This window comes from Euprymna scolopes, chromosome 43 (genome assembly GCF_053919585.1).
Source record: "Euprymna scolopes isolate OS-2025 chromosome 43, ASM5391958v1, whole genome shotgun sequence".
Classification (NCBI taxonomy): Eukaryota; Metazoa; Mollusca; class Cephalopoda; order Sepiida; family Sepiolidae; genus Euprymna; species Euprymna scolopes.
This window is the reverse complement of record NC_136524.1, coordinates 9,470,628-9,489,963: the sequence shown is the minus strand read 5'-3', so window position 1 is coordinate 9,489,963 and position 19,336 is coordinate 9,470,628. Positions and strand designations below refer to the sequence as shown.

The 19,336-nt window shown below is 32.6% G+C and overlaps 1 protein-coding gene across 1 annotated transcript in view; it reads right to left on the bottom strand.

Moving 5' to 3' along the window:
* The window catches only part of LOC145268173 (uncharacterized), a 116,483-nt gene that overhangs the window by 38,986 nt on the left and 58,161 nt on the right, over positions 1-19,336 (bottom strand). The window contains exons 7-11 of the mRNA XM_080123385.1: positions 17,503-17,560; positions 15,963-16,087; positions 11,941-12,107; positions 2,464-2,678; positions 889-994 (exon numbers count right to left, since the gene is read on the bottom strand). Coding sequence (XP_079979511.1) covers positions 889-994; positions 2,464-2,678; positions 11,941-12,107; positions 15,963-16,087; positions 17,503-17,560 — 671 coding nt within the window. The remainder of the gene's footprint in view (positions 1-888; positions 995-2,463; positions 2,679-11,940; positions 12,108-15,962; positions 16,088-17,502; positions 17,561-19,336) is intronic.

Sequence of the window (19,336 nt, the reverse complement as noted above, 5' to 3'; positions counted from 1 at the left end):
AATATTGTTTTATTATTTCATAAGTCAACAGAATTCAGAACTGCCAATGCTTCTTGGTTATGATAGCAGGCAAGTTATTGTATTCCTTTCCAGTTTAGTCTTTGGGATAAACAGATTTATTGATATTTTTCTTTCTTTTTCTTTACGGTCATATTTAAAAGATAAATAAATTTGTACAAAAATATTAATATATATCTTCTTTTTTTTTTAATAAATGAGGAAAATCTTGTTTTGTGCTTACAACAATAAAATGTTTACTATTTTAAAGTTTTCTTTCAACATTTTGTGTAAGAAACTTTACGAACTTTACAAAGTCATTTTATTTTAGTCAGTTAAAAAATATATGTTTAGATTGTAAAACAATTACAAACAAAAATTCTTAAATTAAGCAAAAAGTTCTAATAGCTTTACGAAGTGATAGCAAATTAGGAAAATTAGCCAGTTATATATAAATACTAGAAGAATATTTGTGTAGGGATGAATAAAATTAATTTCACGTCCCTCCATAAAGATTGAAATTAACATAAGATGATGTTCAAGTTTATATCTGTACGTAGAGAAACATCCTCCTGAAAGTCACCCCCTTAATTTGCAACATAATCTGATTTTGACAAATTTCCCACCTGTATTTTCATTTAATTCATTAATTACATGAAGTTATTTACAATAGTAGCATTTACTGAAAATTTTTCGAAAATAAAAACCAATGATCAGTTGAGAAGAAGTAGAAAGCGGAATATTGTTGTTTATATTGCTCTGCTCAAATAGTACGGATCGCAAGGGGAGGCAACTCGAATAGTAGGATCGCAGGAGGAGCTTTATTAGTTTAAAATGATAGAATAAAAACAAGAAGAATAGCGCAAAAAGAATTTGTAAACAAAGACTTACCTTCTTTCTTATGAGAAGATCTTTGTCACTATGATCAGCTTGGTAGACATGTGATGGTTGAAAATATTCCAAATTATCAGTGCATTCTTTGGCTTTGGGCAGTAATCTGAAAATAGATATAAATTAAGAATATGTTTTTGCTAAAATTTGCATATTTATCAGAATAATTTCATAACGTTATTATTCTTCAAATACTCAAATATTTTTATGTGTTTTGTAGAACAATATGTCTTGACAGATATGAGGATACTGAATCCAAATCAGGCAGTGAAAGTGGCCCCAACTTGCTTCATCCCCATCATAAAATAGTTTGTCTTTGCCTGGCATGTAGCTTGAAAATGTTTAAAAACATCAAGATCATAGCTTACTAGTGAAGATCTACCCCACGACATTTGAAAAAGAACAAAAAAAACAAAAAAACAAAAAATGATTGGCCATTGCATTGTATTAAGCAAATTCATCTCAATAAGAAAAAAGAGAACATACAAATTATCTGTATTTTCATTGTTTAAAAAGAATTAACTAAGATTATTTAATTCCTGAGATCTAGTGACTTAATAGAATCAAAGAAAGGAGAGGAAAGATAGAAGTGAAAGAAACCAGTGATTTGTGAGCCACATTATTTTTGATTAATGAAACAAGTTGATTATCATTTTCATATTAATCCAGTAAAATTAAACTTTATTGATCTCGTTGAATTATAAACGTTCAACTGATTGATTTTCAAACCTTTTTTTATTATTATTTAAACCTTAAATCAAACAAATAAAAAATCAGAAGAGGAGGGCAGAAAGAAAATGGAAATATAAACACGAGGTGGTAAAAATAAGAGGAAAAGAAAAAAAAAAACTAAGGGAGAAAATAAAAGAGGAAATAAGAATATGAATCTTACAGTCACATCCACGCAGGGAGCTGTCTAAATGTTTGTATATGAAAATTAGTTTAATAGAGATCACTAATAACATGTATTTCACATTTAACATTTTGGAGAAAGAGGGAGGGGGATTCCCAATAGTAAAAGGAGTGAGAGGTGTTAATAATGTCTAGCTTGGTGTATGGAGATGTGTGCAGAAATGTTGACTGCGATGGTATGGCCAATATTAAACTTGTTGAATTATAAATGGCCACCTGATTGAGTTTCAAACCGTTTTGGGTTTTTTTAATTATTTAAACTTTAAATCAAACAAATAAAATCAGCTGAATTTAAACAGTTAAAAGAATTTGTATTTTCAGATGTAATGTTGACTTTCTTCATTATCAAAGGAAAAGTTTAGCAGGCGTGCGTACACAGTGTGACGATGCATGGAAGCAAAACCTATCAGTGAGGGTTGAGGACATGTGTTGCATGGAGAGAAATAATATAAGAAAGATATGGTGGATGTGTAATGTGCCTCCTTAAAACAAGCTTAGATCTGATGACTTCAGAAGATTAAATCTGGACAGTATAGTGAGATATGGCCATGTTGAAAGAATGACCAGAGTTCTTGGATCAATAGATGCAGAACAGTTTAAGGCAACAATAAGTTGCATTTACCAACAAGGCATAATAAGTTTTTGAATAAACACCCAACTCACAAAGATGTACTAGCAGCAGCAACATCCATATTATCTTTTATGTTGTCTTGGACATCTTCCATCTCATTATCTTTATCTTCTTGTGACGTTTCTTCAGGATTGTTGACTACATTAACTGAGAATTCTGGTGGATTTTCCGTTAACAAATTGAAAACTTTTCCCTCTGATGATGGATCTGTTTCTGGACTTGGCTGTGTAGGTGAAAACCCTTCTTCCTGTAATTAATTAAAAATGAAATCAAAAAATTGTTTACATATTACATATTTATTAAGACTTGCTCAAGAAAGTTGATGAACATAGAAACAATTTTCGTTTTCCTTACATCAGATCATTATATATATATATATATATATATATATATATATATATATATATATATATATATATATATATATATATATATAAGGTAAAATTAAAAGCCAAGAACAATGCGAGATTTTTTTTTTTTATATAGAGTAAAATTAAATGCAAACGAAAGAAATAAAGTTCTTTTTTTTGTTGTTTGTTTTTTCTTTTTCACACAAATTTTAACTCTAAACAACAGTAATTTTTTTTTTCTGTTGTATTCAATGGTGATATAAATCTCAATATATTTCAGACTTATTAGTCCATTTTCAAGAGAAGACAGCGGAAGAGTGTTCAAAATTGGAAAAGTAGCCGCAGAGTTTGCCACGTGATACCGCGAAATATAGAACAAAAAATGACGTTAGGAGAACGTTAAAATAAATCAGTTGATGTTTGAAATACTTGTTGCGTTTGTGAATCAAGGGAGATGACTATTCAAGCAAGGTTTTTTTTTTTTTTTTTTTTTTAATTATTGTTTTTCTTATGTTTTAAACTTATATTATAAAAGCGGAGCTCAATTCCAGTCTATTGTTTAGTGTGGGAGTATTTTTTGAAATAATTAAAGATTCGAGGATACGAAGTTGACCTACGTTTCTTGAAGAAGCAAGAATGTTGATGTGAAAATCTGGTTCTGAATTAATGCAAGTGCGAATATGTTTATAGAACGACGAAGCAGTAGTGTTTAAGTGCTCTTTAATGCGGTGATGAAGCAATCTGGTAGTGCTTCCGATGTAAGATGCACTGCATTTAGCGCATTGTAGGTCGTAAACAACGTGGTTCTTAAAGCATAAACCTGTGTGTGATATTGGGCAATTAGAGAGTGAACAAGGGGAAGGTGTATGCGATGGATGTTTTCGGTTGAGCTGTTGTCTTAAAGTAGATCCAGTGTGGATGAGTTGAATGTTGAGCCCCTCGCTGTGGATGGCTTTTCGGATTGAAGATGAGATTTTGTCACCCAGACTCTTCGGAATCTCTTTCTCTACTTGATTTTAAAATACAAATAAAAAAAAATGGTGCCATATGCACTGAATTCTACAGAAAACCCGCCAGCAAACGCCTCTTCATACATTTCAAATCTGCGCTACCTCTCAAGGACAAACTAAACTACGCACATGCCGAAATCTCACGCATACAAGACAAATGCACTAACATCTCCGACAAACATACACACACTAACAATTTCCTACAGACCCTCTCACTAAACGGCTATCCTAATACGATCCTATCCTCACTTAAAAAGAAAAAACGCAACACCCGACCCTTCTCTAACAATTGTTTTCTAAAACTACCCTTCCTCAGTGACAAAATCTCATCTTCAATCCGAAAAGCCATCCGCAGCGAGGGGCTCAACATTCAACTCATCCACACTGGATCTACTTTAAGACAACAGCTCAACCGAAAACATCCATCGCATACACCTTCCCCTTGTTCACTCTCTAATTGCCCAATATCACACACAGGTTTATGCTTTAAGAACCACGTTGTTTACGACCTACAATGCGCTAAATGCAGTGCATCTTACATCGGAAGCACTACCAGATTGCTTCATCACCGCATTAAAGAGCACTTAAACACTACTGCTTCGTCGTTCTATAAACATATTCGCACTTGCATTAATTCAGAACCAGATTTTCACATCAACATTCTTGCTTCTTCAAGAAACGTAGGTCAACTTCGTATCCTCGAATCTTTAATTATTTCAAAAAATACTCCCACACTAAACAATAGACTGGAATTGAGCTCCGCTTTTATAATATAAGTTTAAAACATAAGAAAAACAATAATTAAAAAAAAAAAAAAAAAAAAAAACCTTGCTTGAATAGTCATCTCCCTTGATTCACAAACGCAACAAGTATTTCAAACATCAACTGATTTATTTTAACGTTCTCCTAACGTCATTTTTTGTTCTATATTTCGCGGTATCACGTGGCAAACTCTGCGGCTACTTTTCCAATTTTGAACACTCTTCCGCTGTCTTCTCTTGAAAATGGACTAATAAGTCTGAAATATATTGAGATTTATATCACCATTGAATACAACAGAAAAAAAAAATTACTGTTGTTTAGAGTTAAAATTTGTGTGAAAAAGAAAAAGCAAACAACAAAAAAAAAGAACTTTATTTCTTTTGTTTGCATTTAATTTTACTCTATATAAAAAAAAAAAATCTCGCATTGTTCTTGGCTTTTAATTTTACCTTATAATTTTCTTCAACAATGCTTCAAGCAAACTACAACCTACTTATATATATAAGACCCTAGTGTTTTGATGTGATTTTTTGAATATAATAAACTAGTTATGACAAAATTTCATTTCATTCGGACACAATACTAAGAAACAGGGCCTAATTAGAGTTGTGGCCCGTTTTTTTTTAGTTACCGTGTATATATATATATATATATATATATATATATATATATATACACGGTGACTCAAAAAAAAACGGGCCACAACTCGAATTAGGCCCTGTTTCTTAGTATTGTGTCCGAATGAAATATATATATACACGGTAACTCAAAAAAAACGGGCCACAACTCTAATTAGGCCCTGTTTCTTAGTATTGTGTCCGAATGAAATGAAATTTTGGTCATAACTAGTTTATTATATTCCAAACATCACATCAAAACACTAGGGTCTTTGGCCTTTTTTCTCCGTTCTACAGCATATGTTCTAGATGGCCTCCATTTAGCTTTTGTTTTTTTGGTGGGATCACCCTATATATATATATATACATATATATATATATATATATATATATATATATATATAAAATATATATGGCGATTAAGCTACACTGAATATTCGGCGTTTCATCCACTATAGGATTCATCAGGCCTATGTGTGAATTCTGTGGTTGTTTCTCGTTTTTATATACGTTGAGGATTTTAGTTAGCCAATCAGCTTTCTAGTATCCACCGCGCCCCTTCCTATCAGCCAATGGGCATGCATTTTATCGAACAAAGGATCTGTTTTAGAACTAGGTTAGTGGTTTAAGGCAGACGATTTTCCTCATTTCTGCTCTTTTTTTTTTTATATATAAATATACATATGTGTACACACATACATACATATATATATATATATATATATATGTGTGTGTGGTTGTTTATGTATATTCATGTTTATTTAATTTATTTATTTGTTTGTTTTGTATTGTTTTTGTTAGTTTTAAAGCTATTTTGTATCGCTATCCTAGAGTAAGTTTTATTTTGTGAACACAATTGTTTGCTATTTCTCGTCTACAGTTTAATAGATTTTGGGGTTCTTTAAAGTACAGGATAGCAAATTTTTCATGGAGGCATAATTTACATAGGTCATCTTACGTGGTAGCTTGTCTTATTATTTTCCATTCGACTACCGGCGAATGTCCGCTTTCTTTGAGTTCCCAGTATTTATTCGCTAGTGTTGTTTTTATACGGTGTTTTTTATTTTTGAATGTACTTTTGTGGTCATAGTATCAGGTTTTGAAATCTAAGGAAGTCATGCCTACGTAATATTTCTTGTTATTCGGGTTTTCTTTCGTAAATACTGTTGCTTGATAAACTACGCTTTTTGTTAGACATTTATTTTGAACTGGGCAAAGTGTGCGGTGTCTACAGTTGCATTTATCTTGTTCGTTATTATTATAACTAGTGAGGGATTAATCAGGAACAAAATAAATTAATAAAATTATTGATGTTGTTAGGGGGAAGTATATTGAATTCTAAGATAAAGGAGGAGCGTACTATATAAATTGTAATGTGTATAGGTGTATATCATAGTTTTATGTTAAATAATGCAGGTAGTTTATGTGTTTAAGACTCAAGGGGAGGTATAGGGATGGTTTAGTTGTGGTTGTATTTTATGTGTATGTAAGATGTATAGTATCTATGCAAGGGGTTTACCCTAAAAGGTTTTTATTGATACGTTACATCCCCATTATGTTACCTAGCATTTTCTCTACTTATTAAAAAAATGAATCCTTCTATATATACTTATAGAATTGAAGTTACTCTCTTCTTCTATCTACCCTCGTTATGTGTGTGTGTGTGTGTGCGTGTGTGTGTGAATGTATGTGTGTGTGTGTGTGTGTGTGTGTGTGTGTGAATGTATGTAGCTCTATAAATTCAAGAATAATAAAATCTTTATTTCCTCTAAAGAACTAAGTATACATATGTTTGCAAAAGGTTTTTTTGTGTGTTTTTGTTTGAGGGTTTCTTCTGGAAGTGATTTTTGGTCTTCTGATGAGCTGCATAAATAAAAGATCCTGGTACACTTTTCTTCCTGGTTGTACACAAAACAGTCATCAAACAGTGAAGTGTTTTGAATTTCGGTTGGAAAAAAAATAAAATAGTCATTGAAATTTAAAATACCACCATTTACTTACATATGCTCTATTGTTAAATGTTAACATTCATCAAGCTTTTAAATTGGACAGTTTGGGTTCATTTTTAAAACATATTTACTCAAATATATATTTTCAGACATACACACACACATTATATATATATATATTTACATGGTAGTCACCCTTTATCAAGGCCCGGAAGCCACTCGGGGATAAGGGTCATTGTGTGTACAGTAATTAATGAGATAATATCGTAGTAATCATTAGTAATGAAGATTTCATAAAGTGTCTTACTTAAGGGGGCGGTTTATCAGGAATTTATTTATGTTGGACTTGAAGATATCCAAGTTATAGTCAAGTGGGAAACAGGCAAATGCAACAAAGTTCCACGGGCATACATTTCAAAGAAAGAAGCTTTGTTCATGGAATCTACGTTTTGATTTAGGCACAAATAAAGAGTGGAGAAAATTATTGACAGTGGTTTCAACTAGACGGGTGTTTTTTGTGAAATATTGGCGAGGGGGGACCAGAGATTGGAGTTCAGATGAACACTTGCCATGGAAATAATGATAAAATGAAGACAGGCTCACAACATCTCTTCTAAGCCACGAAGTCTATTTTGTACTCTGTCAAGGCAGGATAGGCTGTTTTTAGCAGCTCCTGCCCAGATGTGGCAGCAGTACTCCATCCTTGGACGTACTTGGCTTTTATATATAGAGAATTGCATCAGCTCTGAGATATCTTCGGGAGCGGTAGAATGATCCTTCCATTTTTCCAGTGACCTTGGCAACAGACTTGATGTACGTGTTGTATTTCAGATCAGGAGTAAAGTCAATCCCAGAAGCTTGTCAAAACATGGAGCCTCCCCAAGACGAGAGCCATCCATTTCAATTGATGCCAGATGGGAATCAGAGCATTGACGATGTAAAGATAGGATTAAAAGTAACCAGCCAACTCTTCCCCTACTGTACCACGTGCTCAAGATCAGAGGAGAGACAATCAGAGAGAACTTTGTCATTTACGGCCTTTGATGTGTTGCCATAGATGGTCGTGTCATCAGCATAGATGTCAATGAATGATTTAAGTATGTGCTTTGGGAGATCATTGATGTAGATCAGGAAGAGTTGGGCCCAGGATGGACCCCTGAGGGACTCCAGCATTTATACTGTGGGCCTCTGATTTCTGTCCATTAACCACTACTCTTATGAGCCTATCAGAGAGAAATGATTTAATAATCAAGAAAACATTTCCAGTTATACCGTAGCTGGAAATCTTGTGAAGTAGGCCTTTATGCCATACCTTATCGAAGCAATTGCCCTAGAAAGGAAGCCTTTGTCGAGAGATTAACTAATTCTATGAGATATAACCATTAGCACATCTGTTGTAGGTCTGGCAGAATGGAAACCATATTGCATGTCACTAAGAAGGTTATTTCTGCTGAGGTGGTTGACTACTTCTTTATTTAATATGGATTTCAGTAACTTACTCATGACACACAGGGGACTAATTAGTCTGTACTGAGAGGGAGATGACTTATCACCTGAATTCTTAAATACAAGGCATACTGATGAGGTTTTCCAGAGTGTTGGGAAGCACTTCTCCTTAAGACAACGTTTAAACAGTTTTGTAAATATAGGGGCAAGTTCTGGTTGAAGCTTTTTCAACACTATAATTGAGATGCCGTCTGGGCCAATTGTTTTACTGAAATCAAGGTTCTTGATTATCTTGGCAACCTCACACACAGATATTTGTATGTTGCATAGCATGTTGTCTGTTATAGGAGGAAATACGGGGAGTTGATGGCCTTTGTCGCATAGGGTAGAATTAGCTGCAAAGTTCTTGGCAAATAGTTTGGCCTTGTCTGATGCTAACAAGATGACCTCACGTCCGTTGATGATGGTTGGAATAGAATGCACGCTTCTGTTCAGGATCCTACTTGCTATTTGCCAAAACTGGTGGGAACCAAGCCGCTGCTCTGCTACTTTGGATTTAACGGACTGAGCATATAGCTCTCTTGCATTTTTTATTACTCTTTTACAGTGGCTTCTAGCGGTCCTGAAAGCAGCTTTAATCTCAGTACATCTATTACGTTGGTAGCTATGGAAAAAGTGATTTCTGTGCGCAATGGCAGCAGCACATTCTGGGGAGAACCATGGCTGGTTATTAGGTTTTTATTGGAATTTTTTGGATGGTATGAATCAGTCTATGCATACAATTAACCATTCGGTCAGGTCTGATACTATAGAGGACACATACTTTTTAAACATGGAATGGAGAGGTAGATCAGATATAAATGTACGGAAGCTATCCCAGTCAGCCATAGAGTATCAGTATACAGTACGGTGGAGAGGTACATCTGAAGACTTATTACATTTCATTTTTATCTTAACTGATACAACTGTTTGATCAGAGGATCCCAGAGGAGATAGAACGGAACATGAACATAGCTCAGGGAAAGTTGTGATAAAAAGGTCTAGAAGGCTTGCATACTGACCGGTAGTATTGCGCACACGGGTGGGTTCGTGGCCAATCTGAGTGAGGTCATAGGCAATGGCAAAATCATGACAGAACCTCCCCTCATCATCTGTCATGTTTGAGTTAGTCAGCCATTCCACATTGTGGACATTGAAGTCACCACAAATGTGAATGTTAGCCGAAGAATGAGCAGACAGGATATGGTCAATTTTCTCAGATATACTCTTAAAGATAGTAACTCTGCTGTTGTGGGGGTGATAGAAGGCAAATATAAATGCGGTGGTGTAAGCAAGTGCAACCTGGAAGCACATATAAGGTAAATTAGGGCCTTCTCTGGAAATATCCCTACCACACGGAAAGCCATCTTTAATGTAGGCACATATTCCATGCCCATGGCGATCTTGGGGGTCAGATTTAGATGTTAAGTTAGAGTATCCTTTAATCATGAACTCATCTAGGGAAGTGGTCAGCCCTATGCCAGTTTCGCTTAGGAAGAAAATGTCCGGTTTTGTCTCCTGTAATTGGGTTCCAACCTCTGGAAGGTTGGAACGTAGACCCCTGATGTTGGAGAAGGAGACCTGGTAGTAGGAGTCTACATTGGAGGATGGGGTTCTAGGTTTATTCGTGTTTTTTTTCTGGAGATATTTCATGTTGAGGTTTTGGGATTTGTGGAACAGGTTGACAGACTTGGTTTGAGCAGGACAGAGAGGGAAAGTAAGAGAGAAAGGACAGGAAAAAATTTTTTTTTGCATCACATGATAAGGTAAAGCCGTAACAATTACCCACTAGTATGGCATCGAGAGGCCCTACGAGAAACTACTGCATGGTCCAGAATCCATTCACCAAATGGCAATACAGCAGCCCCAGTACTTTGCACTTGCTGATAGGATAGCCTCCTTAGTGGTTAATCCAAGGTTCGGGTCCCTGACTATCAGGCGGATAATGTCAGCCCAGATGAAACGTTTACCTCCAGCACCCTTACCAGTGACATGGCCACAAGGATAGACATAAAAGCAGAAAATTTCTGAGATCCCAAGCTACTGTTCACTAAGTACTATCGACCTGGAAAGCAGCTTTTTCTTCACCCTTTGTCAGAAAAATCACTCATTGGAAATTAGGACTGAGGGACAAATAAGGAGAAGCGAGAGTTACTGGAGCTGCTGATAACACATCCACAGTGCATTATCTACTCTCCATTAAAAAAAAAAAAAGACGGTAAGAGGGACTTATTAATATCTACTTAATATGAGTCCGTTGCTCCATTTCCAATTTAGGACGATATTTGAAAATTGTCTCTCCCTCCCATACTATATGCTATTTGTTAAGATTAAAATGAGTTTAAGAAAATTAACACTTATTGCCTTGTTTTTGATACCTTATGTTCCAGCACGAGTGACCATATTTTAGGTGGAAGTGTGAAGGGTAGTTCCCTTGCTGGGATATTGTGCATGCTTCTGTCTATTTATAGAAGATAGAATTCATCTTTCATATTCCACGCACATGATATGTTAATTTTAGTTTTTTATACATTTATTTATTTTTTTTTTTTTGCTTTAAATAAAGTTCTAACTTCTAAGATAGAAAAAATAAATTTCCGTTTGCGTTAAATTCAGAAATTTATCTTGCTTGAGCTATTTATCTCTCGTTTTCAATAGTTCAGAGCATTTGAGTTAAACCTATATGCTGAGATAGAGAAAAGCGACGGTCTTTTGCTTGGTTGAGGTGGGGGGGGGGTCGAATTTAAACTGAAGAATGAATAAGTTTGCGAGACAACCAAAAACAAAGACAATAAATATATATACAAATAAAATATAAAACAAAATTTTTAAAAAACACAAGAGAAAAAATAAAAGAGTTAGCATTTGTTAGGATTAAAATGGGTTTAAGAAAATTAACACTTATCACCTTGTTTTTGACACCTTGTGTTCCAGCACGAGTGACCATATTTTAGGTGGAAGTGTGAAGGGTAGTTCCCTTGCTCAGATATTGTGCGTGCTTGTGTCTATTTATAGAAGATAATGTAAAGAATGCCTTGAGTACACACACACACACACACACACCCACATATATATAATCTGAGGTTATTGTTTTCCAGAGGTTAAGTAACCAATGAAGTTTAATGAGGTTAATACAAGAGTGCTGAATATTGAAGTAGAGCAGGGTATACTCGTTATTTGTTTTTCTGTATAAGCTGTATTGTTCGAGGAGGTCTCTACTTACTGGTAACTAGCTGACCAAAACATGTCCATGACCGTGTAGCAACATATGTAAAAACGAATAAAGAGTATATATATATATATATATATATATATATATATATATATGATAAGTACCTTTGGGAACTTCTTTCTTAAAACCAAAGAAGTTGGTTTAGCTGGAACTGGAGGGGGGATCCGATTTCTCACTAATTGTCCGTTGCTGTCATATTCAAAGAAATGGATCCGTTGCTTCACAGACACTATATCAATATTCCGTTTATCATCTGCAGAATTGAAACCGGCTAAAAAGAAAAAAAAAACATATCAACAGATCTTTTATTTAGCTCAATATCCAAATTGAATTATTTAAAAAATTTTTTTTGTTGCATACAATATCTGGTTTTCTCAGAATGGTCACCCATTTAGTACTAGCCAAGTTCACTATTGCTTAACTTCAATCACCTAATCTGGTTGTTGTATCCTATTATTTACAAAGACCTGACAAAATTGAATCAATGCAAAACATAATTTATACACATCTAACATTTGAAACTTTGGTATTTATTGTCATAGTTACATGAGAGATATATTTTTGTTCATATGCATGTGTAATATCTTGTGTTATATTGAGTTGTGATTTGGTTGGCGTATTGATACATTCGTGATTAGTCCACCACTGACATGAGCACTTGAAGAAAACTGATTTTGCCCATCTCATTGACGGTAAGATACAAATAGATGTCTCTCCTATCCTGTTCTCATCTTGCGTCAGAAGCGTGATAGAACTCCAAGAAAAAAATAAATAAATAAATAACAGATAAAGTAAGAGAAAGAAAGTGAAAGAAAGAGAAATAAAATCTAGCTATATAGCAAAAAAAAAAAAAAAAGGAGGGAAGACTCTAGCAATTTGCCCAAAATCAGTTTTTCCTTATTTAAATTAAAATGGATTTCTACCAAAAAAAAAAAAAAATGGAGAACTCTTTTCTGGGTATAAAACAAAAAAAAGCAAAATTTAACTAAAAATAGAGGACACACATCCCTGCTACCGTCAAATATGTCACATAGCAAAGAAGCATTGGACTTGTCAGGGTTTCAAAAGCAACACTACCTTGTCTGCACTACTGCCCAACTGCTGCAGCTTGAAAAATCTTGCAGAATATAACAATAATGCAAAAGACTGCATAAAAAAGTGGGAAACTGTTGTATGACCAGATGCTGGAAAGATATACAAATAAGATTAATTATCTATATAATAATACACTAATTAATTATCTATATAATAATACACTAATTAATTATTAATTATCTGTATAATAATACACTAATTAATTATTAATTATCTATATAATAATACACTAATTAATTATTAATTATCTATATAATAATACACTAATTAATTATTAATTATCTATATAATAATACACTAATTAATTATCTATATAATAATACACTAATTAATTATTAATTATCTGTATAATAATACACTAATTAATTATTAATTATCTATATAATAATACACTAATTAATTATCTATATAATAATACACTAATTAATTATTAATTATCTATATAATAATACACTAATTAATTATTAATTATCTGTATAATAATACACTAATTAATTATTAATTATCTATATAATAATACACTAATTAATTATTAATTATCTATATAATAATACACTAATTAATTATCTATATAATAATACACTAATTAATTATTAATTATCTATATAATAATACACTAATTAATTATTAATTATCTGTATAATAATACACTAATTAATTATTAATTATCTATATAATAATACACTAATTAATTATTAATTATCTATATAATAATACACTAATTAATTATCTATATAATAATACACTAATTAATTATAAATTATCTATATAATAATACACTAATTAATTATTAATTATCTGTATAATAATACACTAATTAATTATTAATTATCTATATAATAATACACTAATTAATTATTAATTATCTATATAATAATACACTAATTAATTATCTATATAATAATACACTAATTAATTATCTATATAATAATACACTAATTAATTATTAATTATCTATATAATAATACACTAAGATATTTTATATCACCTTTCACTCACAAAAAAAAAAGAAAAATGAAATCATCTGATCAGCAAAGATAGTGTTTAGTGATTAATTTAATTAAACAATTCTGACTTTAAGCTGAATTGTTCCAAAATTATATCTTTCCATCAACTTCTTTTACATTTCAAAAAGTAGCATTCGTTTTATTGTGAGTCAATCTGAAAGTAGACTCAATCAATATCAAATCACTGCAAACCTTAATATTCCACTTTGCAGTGTTAACTGAGTAATTGTCTAGTTCATAAAAGAAAAAAAACGACTCAATATTATCTTGTCTAAGTTGATCAGAAACATGAAAGAAGTCTTCATATTAATGATAATAAAGTACAATCTATTTATTTCTGTTGTGTGTGTGTATGAGAAAGACTTAAAAAAGAAGTACATTTATGAAAACATAAATATGAATGAAGCCACCTAGGTTATCACTATGTAGCATATTAGGGTTAATCAAAAGTTTGCAAAAAATTTAAGAAATTAATTAATTTTACAAAAACAACATATGCAAATGAGTATATTTCTTAATGTAGTTGATATTCAGATCAGTACAATTCTTAAGTCAATGTTTCCAAGATCAAAGACTGTCTTTGAAGAATTTTGGAGGACATTATTAGAGCAAACTAGCAGCACAGTGTTTTGCTTCTTATTTGCCATTAAAATAGGTTCCTTGAGGGTTTCATTGCGGTTTTGGAAAAAGATGTTTGTTGGAGTTAAATCGTGACTCCATCGATTTTTATCAAAGTCCCAATCTCAATTCTCAAAGAACATTTTACATAACCCTAGAAAAATGCACGATGAATTGTCATAATGAAACAAGAACTCTACTATGAAGTTTCCCTTTCCGTTTTTTTTTTTTTTATCGAAGTGTCATTTAGCTTCCTTAAAACTTTAGTGTAATAAACTTATAAAATAAAAATTCATCTAGGAGTAATCGAGTTAGTGCTGTTGCTAGAAGTGATATCCTTTGGAGACTGTTCACCATTCCTCAGTATAAGCCAATGTATAGCCATACAAACTGGATCATATTTGGGTTTTAAATACTATGTCATTGGGAACATTTAGTCAGAGTTTACTTACAGGGGAGAAGTATCCTCATGCCAGGTTGTCATGAAAAACTCTTGTAGAGGGAGACCTTAGACAACTGAGGATGGCATCTGGTAAGCAATAATCATACAAGCATTCAAATACATATATATAAATATATGGAGTACAAAATTTTGTTGAAATTCAAAGACTTAGATTTTTTCTTTTATATAACTCTTGCTTATTTCATCTGGGATCTCTTCATTACAGCCGTTTCGTTAATGGGATGACAATTTTATGATTTCATAAAAATTTTCTTTCTCATCAACTCGTCAGATGTGATTTCCATCCGATGTTACTAACAAAAAGTTAATTTTGTACATGATAAAACCTGGTGCGTTCTTTTAGGGAAAAAAAATTCCATCCCCACGTTGTTACAGGTCAGCCATCTTGGGTACCGATTGATATATATATATATATTATATGTGTGTGTGTGTGTGTGTGTGTGTGTGTGTGTGTGTGTGTGTGTGCGTGCGTGTTCTTGCCAGATCACCAAAGTTAAGCAACATTGAACTTGGCCAGTACCAGATCGGTGACCATTTTGGGAAAGTGAGGCACTGTATGTACCGTGAGGTAAAATACCAGATTGGGAAACTGGCGTGGTGTAGCCTTTTCTCGAGGGTAGATGGGCCTCTCTTTAGCCATAGGGGGGACAACCCATCTAGTGATGGTATCACAATAAAAAATACAAGCAAAGTATCAAGTATTCAGCTATGGACAAGATTTGAATTACACTACAAACTCGTGTAGTGAGTTCAATCTCAGCTGCGGCCACATGCTACATTACATGTGTGTGTGTGTGTGTGTGTGTGTGTGTGTGTGTATGTTAATGTGAAAAACATAATAATTCTGAATATTAATGTGAAAAACATAATTCTAAATATTAATGTGAAAAACATCGTAAATATATTAAGCAAAAATATAAAAATATGCAAACATTCTTCTTACCTTCTTCAGTTGGAATACTACCCAACGATACATATAATGGAATGTTTGTTTGGTCGTTGCAACTTCCAATTGATGTTAAACATTGTTCAGATGAAGAGCGTTGCTGCAGTTGCATTCTATTTGGACTAAAATAGATAAATATGTTAAATTACATTATATATATATATATATATATATATATATATATATATATATATATATATATATATAGAGAGAGAGAGAGAGAGAGAGAGAGAGAGGAGGTCATAATATCCATTTATTAACATCATCTTTACATGTGACCAAACCAACAAAGTTTCCTTGTAGGGGAAAAAAGGGAGAATAATACTGGTTGCTAAAGACACTGGTGGGTTTTTCTTTTTTGGTCAGAGAGACCCAGTAACTGGAGAAGAGAAAGTGAAGCTCACCATATTGGAACAGGAATCCACATGGTTCAATATAAGGAGACTCTGTCTTAGATTCTAAGCCAACCATGTATAGTAGATATCACTATGAGTAGTGAGTAATAAGTTTTATCTTCTTTTGTGTTGTGTTGCAAATCTACTTAGTGTCTGTCAATATTTACATAAAAAGTACATTAAATTTGGGCATATTTTTTTCTGTATCCCATGACATTGAGTTTAGTATATATGTTTACCTGTAAAGAGTGGTGAAGGTAATGGAAATATATAAGTATTCATTCACCATTCGTGTTTTTTCCATGTGACCAAACCAACAAAGTCTCCTATTCTACATGCATCTCAATGTTCAAGCATAAAAGATAAGACCATCTTATTAACTTTTAAATGTAAATTTCCCAGTTCTCGTAGAATAACAGAGTTGTAATTATATAAATTACATAAAAAGAACATTGCAACATGAACTGTTTACCATCTATATAATAATATGCAAAGTCATTTTGTATTTATACGTATGTTATCACCTTTCATATCTATTAATTTGAATGAGATCTTCTAATTGCCAAAGATAATACGAAATGAAAAAAATCGTTTTTAAATCTACAGGTGTTGTTAAGATAAATGCTTTTTCAAATAAATTGTTCCGAAATCTCCCATTTTAATTTTAAAAACTTATTTGTATTTTTTTAACGCCATTTTTTATGTACACATGTGTTAAAACTTTAAATAGATATTATTGTTTTGTTTATTTAAATTTTAGCTAAAAGTGATAAAGTAGTTTTATGAAAGAAGAAAGCTACAACACATTTTGTGTATGTTATTAAATATATATTACAAATACATATGTAATTGTATTATTTCAAGCGATATATTAGGATTATCAGTAAAGTATAAAGGGGAGGTGACAGTGGTGAAACGATTGATGATGCGATTGATGATGCGATTGTGCCAAGTTGGTTCCATAGTAGTATTTTTGCTTATATAGATATTGACAACTTTTACCAGGTCTCGCCTGGAAATATCTCATTCTAAAAAAGAAGAATCAGGGAAAATAATGCTAACAACAAAACAAATCCAGTTAAAACCGTCAATAAAAAAAAAGTTTCTCAAAAACATAGACAATAAATATAAATACAACTCACCTGGTTTGAAATGATGGCATTTTCAGTATAGAATATTGAAATGTTGGACTAGGTATAACTGGAAAAAAAAAAGAAGAATATTTATACATTTACTTTTGCGACGGAATGAAGTACATATATATATATATATATATATATATATATATATATATATATATATTAGTTGAAAATGTGTTGGCCTTTAAAAGCATCTTGAAAAATCTTCTTCTTCTATTATATAACTAGCAGGGGGTACCCGGCGTTGCCCGGATGTTTGTAGGTGTGTTTGTGTTTTTGGGTAAATGAAAACAAAAATCGTTGGTTGTTTTAAAAACAAAAACGAAGCCTTGACGTGCAATTGGAAAAACATAAAGTGTGAAAAAAAAAACGTGCGACTTGGCAGGTGCTAGTTTTTAATGAGTTAATGACGTCAACTTTGAGTGTGGGACAGTGTTTTATTTACCGCAAGTCTGTTCGCTTCTTTTTTTATATGAAAAAGCTTAATGCACATGTAGCGATCGAAAATTGTTGAGTATTTATCTTTTGAAAGTCGGGCAAATTAAATAGACAGGCGACACCAGTTGTTAACTCGTAGATATTATCATTTAGGCGCAATATAAAAAGTTTTTAGAAGTTGTGAGGCGACCAATCAGTCCTCGGAAAGAAACCTTTCTTGGACATACACAAAAATGCACACAGACACACACACACATTTTCGCTTTTATATTTATAGAAGGGCACAAATGCCTGTGTTTGTGTATGTGTATGTTTGTATGTCTGCTAAAAATTTTTGTCATCTTCATCGGACCGGCACAAAACTGTTACTATCTTAAAGGGCAATGCCCCAGATTCATAATATGTGAAAATTAGAAAAAAAGATTCATTCTGTAGCAGTCAATTGGACCACATTTTAGAAGGGTGGGTGGGTCTGTTTTTTGACGTCTACATTTTTTCGCAAGTCATGCATGCATATTAAACTAAAACTATGTTTAAAACACTTATGTTGCAACATTATAACATCATAAGTACTCATGGCCATGAGTTTTTGCCTTCTTCCCCTGTTTTGCATTTCACGTTTGAGCCCGGCCACCATGGCTCATTTTTTTTTTTTTCAGTCACACAGGCACTCCCTGCTATTTTGATTGAAAGAAAAGCTGTATTTATTTTTTATTAAATATTTTTGTGGGAGGAAGTTTTTTTTTCTAGTGCACAGGCAACACTGGGCATCCACCTGCTGGTATATAGTCATCAAAAAGTGCTCAATATCCAGAGAATAGCTTATTCACTTTGTATCCCTTTGTCACATACTTCTTTTTTGGGGGGAAATTACATTTTCATGTTTTCATCCATTTTTAAGTAAGATTACCATATCTTTTATTTTTGAAATTTTTGTGGGAGTATCGACATTGCCTATCATGGAATTGACATATAATAGTGAAAAAGTGCTCAATATTCTAGTATTAGTATAGCAGATGTGTCCAAACAGAACTTCATGTGGACCCAAGCAATGCCGGGTATCCCAGCTAGTTTAGAATAAACAGATTGACTGCTTTAAAACATGCTTTTAGATGTTAATAAAAAAGAATTTTTTTCCTAATTAATTTTAGATTTAAAATCTTTCCTCAGAAAAAGAGTTTTTAAGTTTTGGTCTGTTTTTTTTCTTGGAAGTAAAAAGTCCTCGTGTTGTGTTATCAAGATCATGCTGGCTGATCTGCATGTAAGAACTCTCTATTATTTTTTTTTTATCTATTAAACCAAAAAGGTGCAGGTTCGCCAAATATAAAGTTGAAAATGTGTTTGCTTTTAGAAGCATCTTGGAAAATGAAAAATATAAAACAAACAGACAAACTTTTTT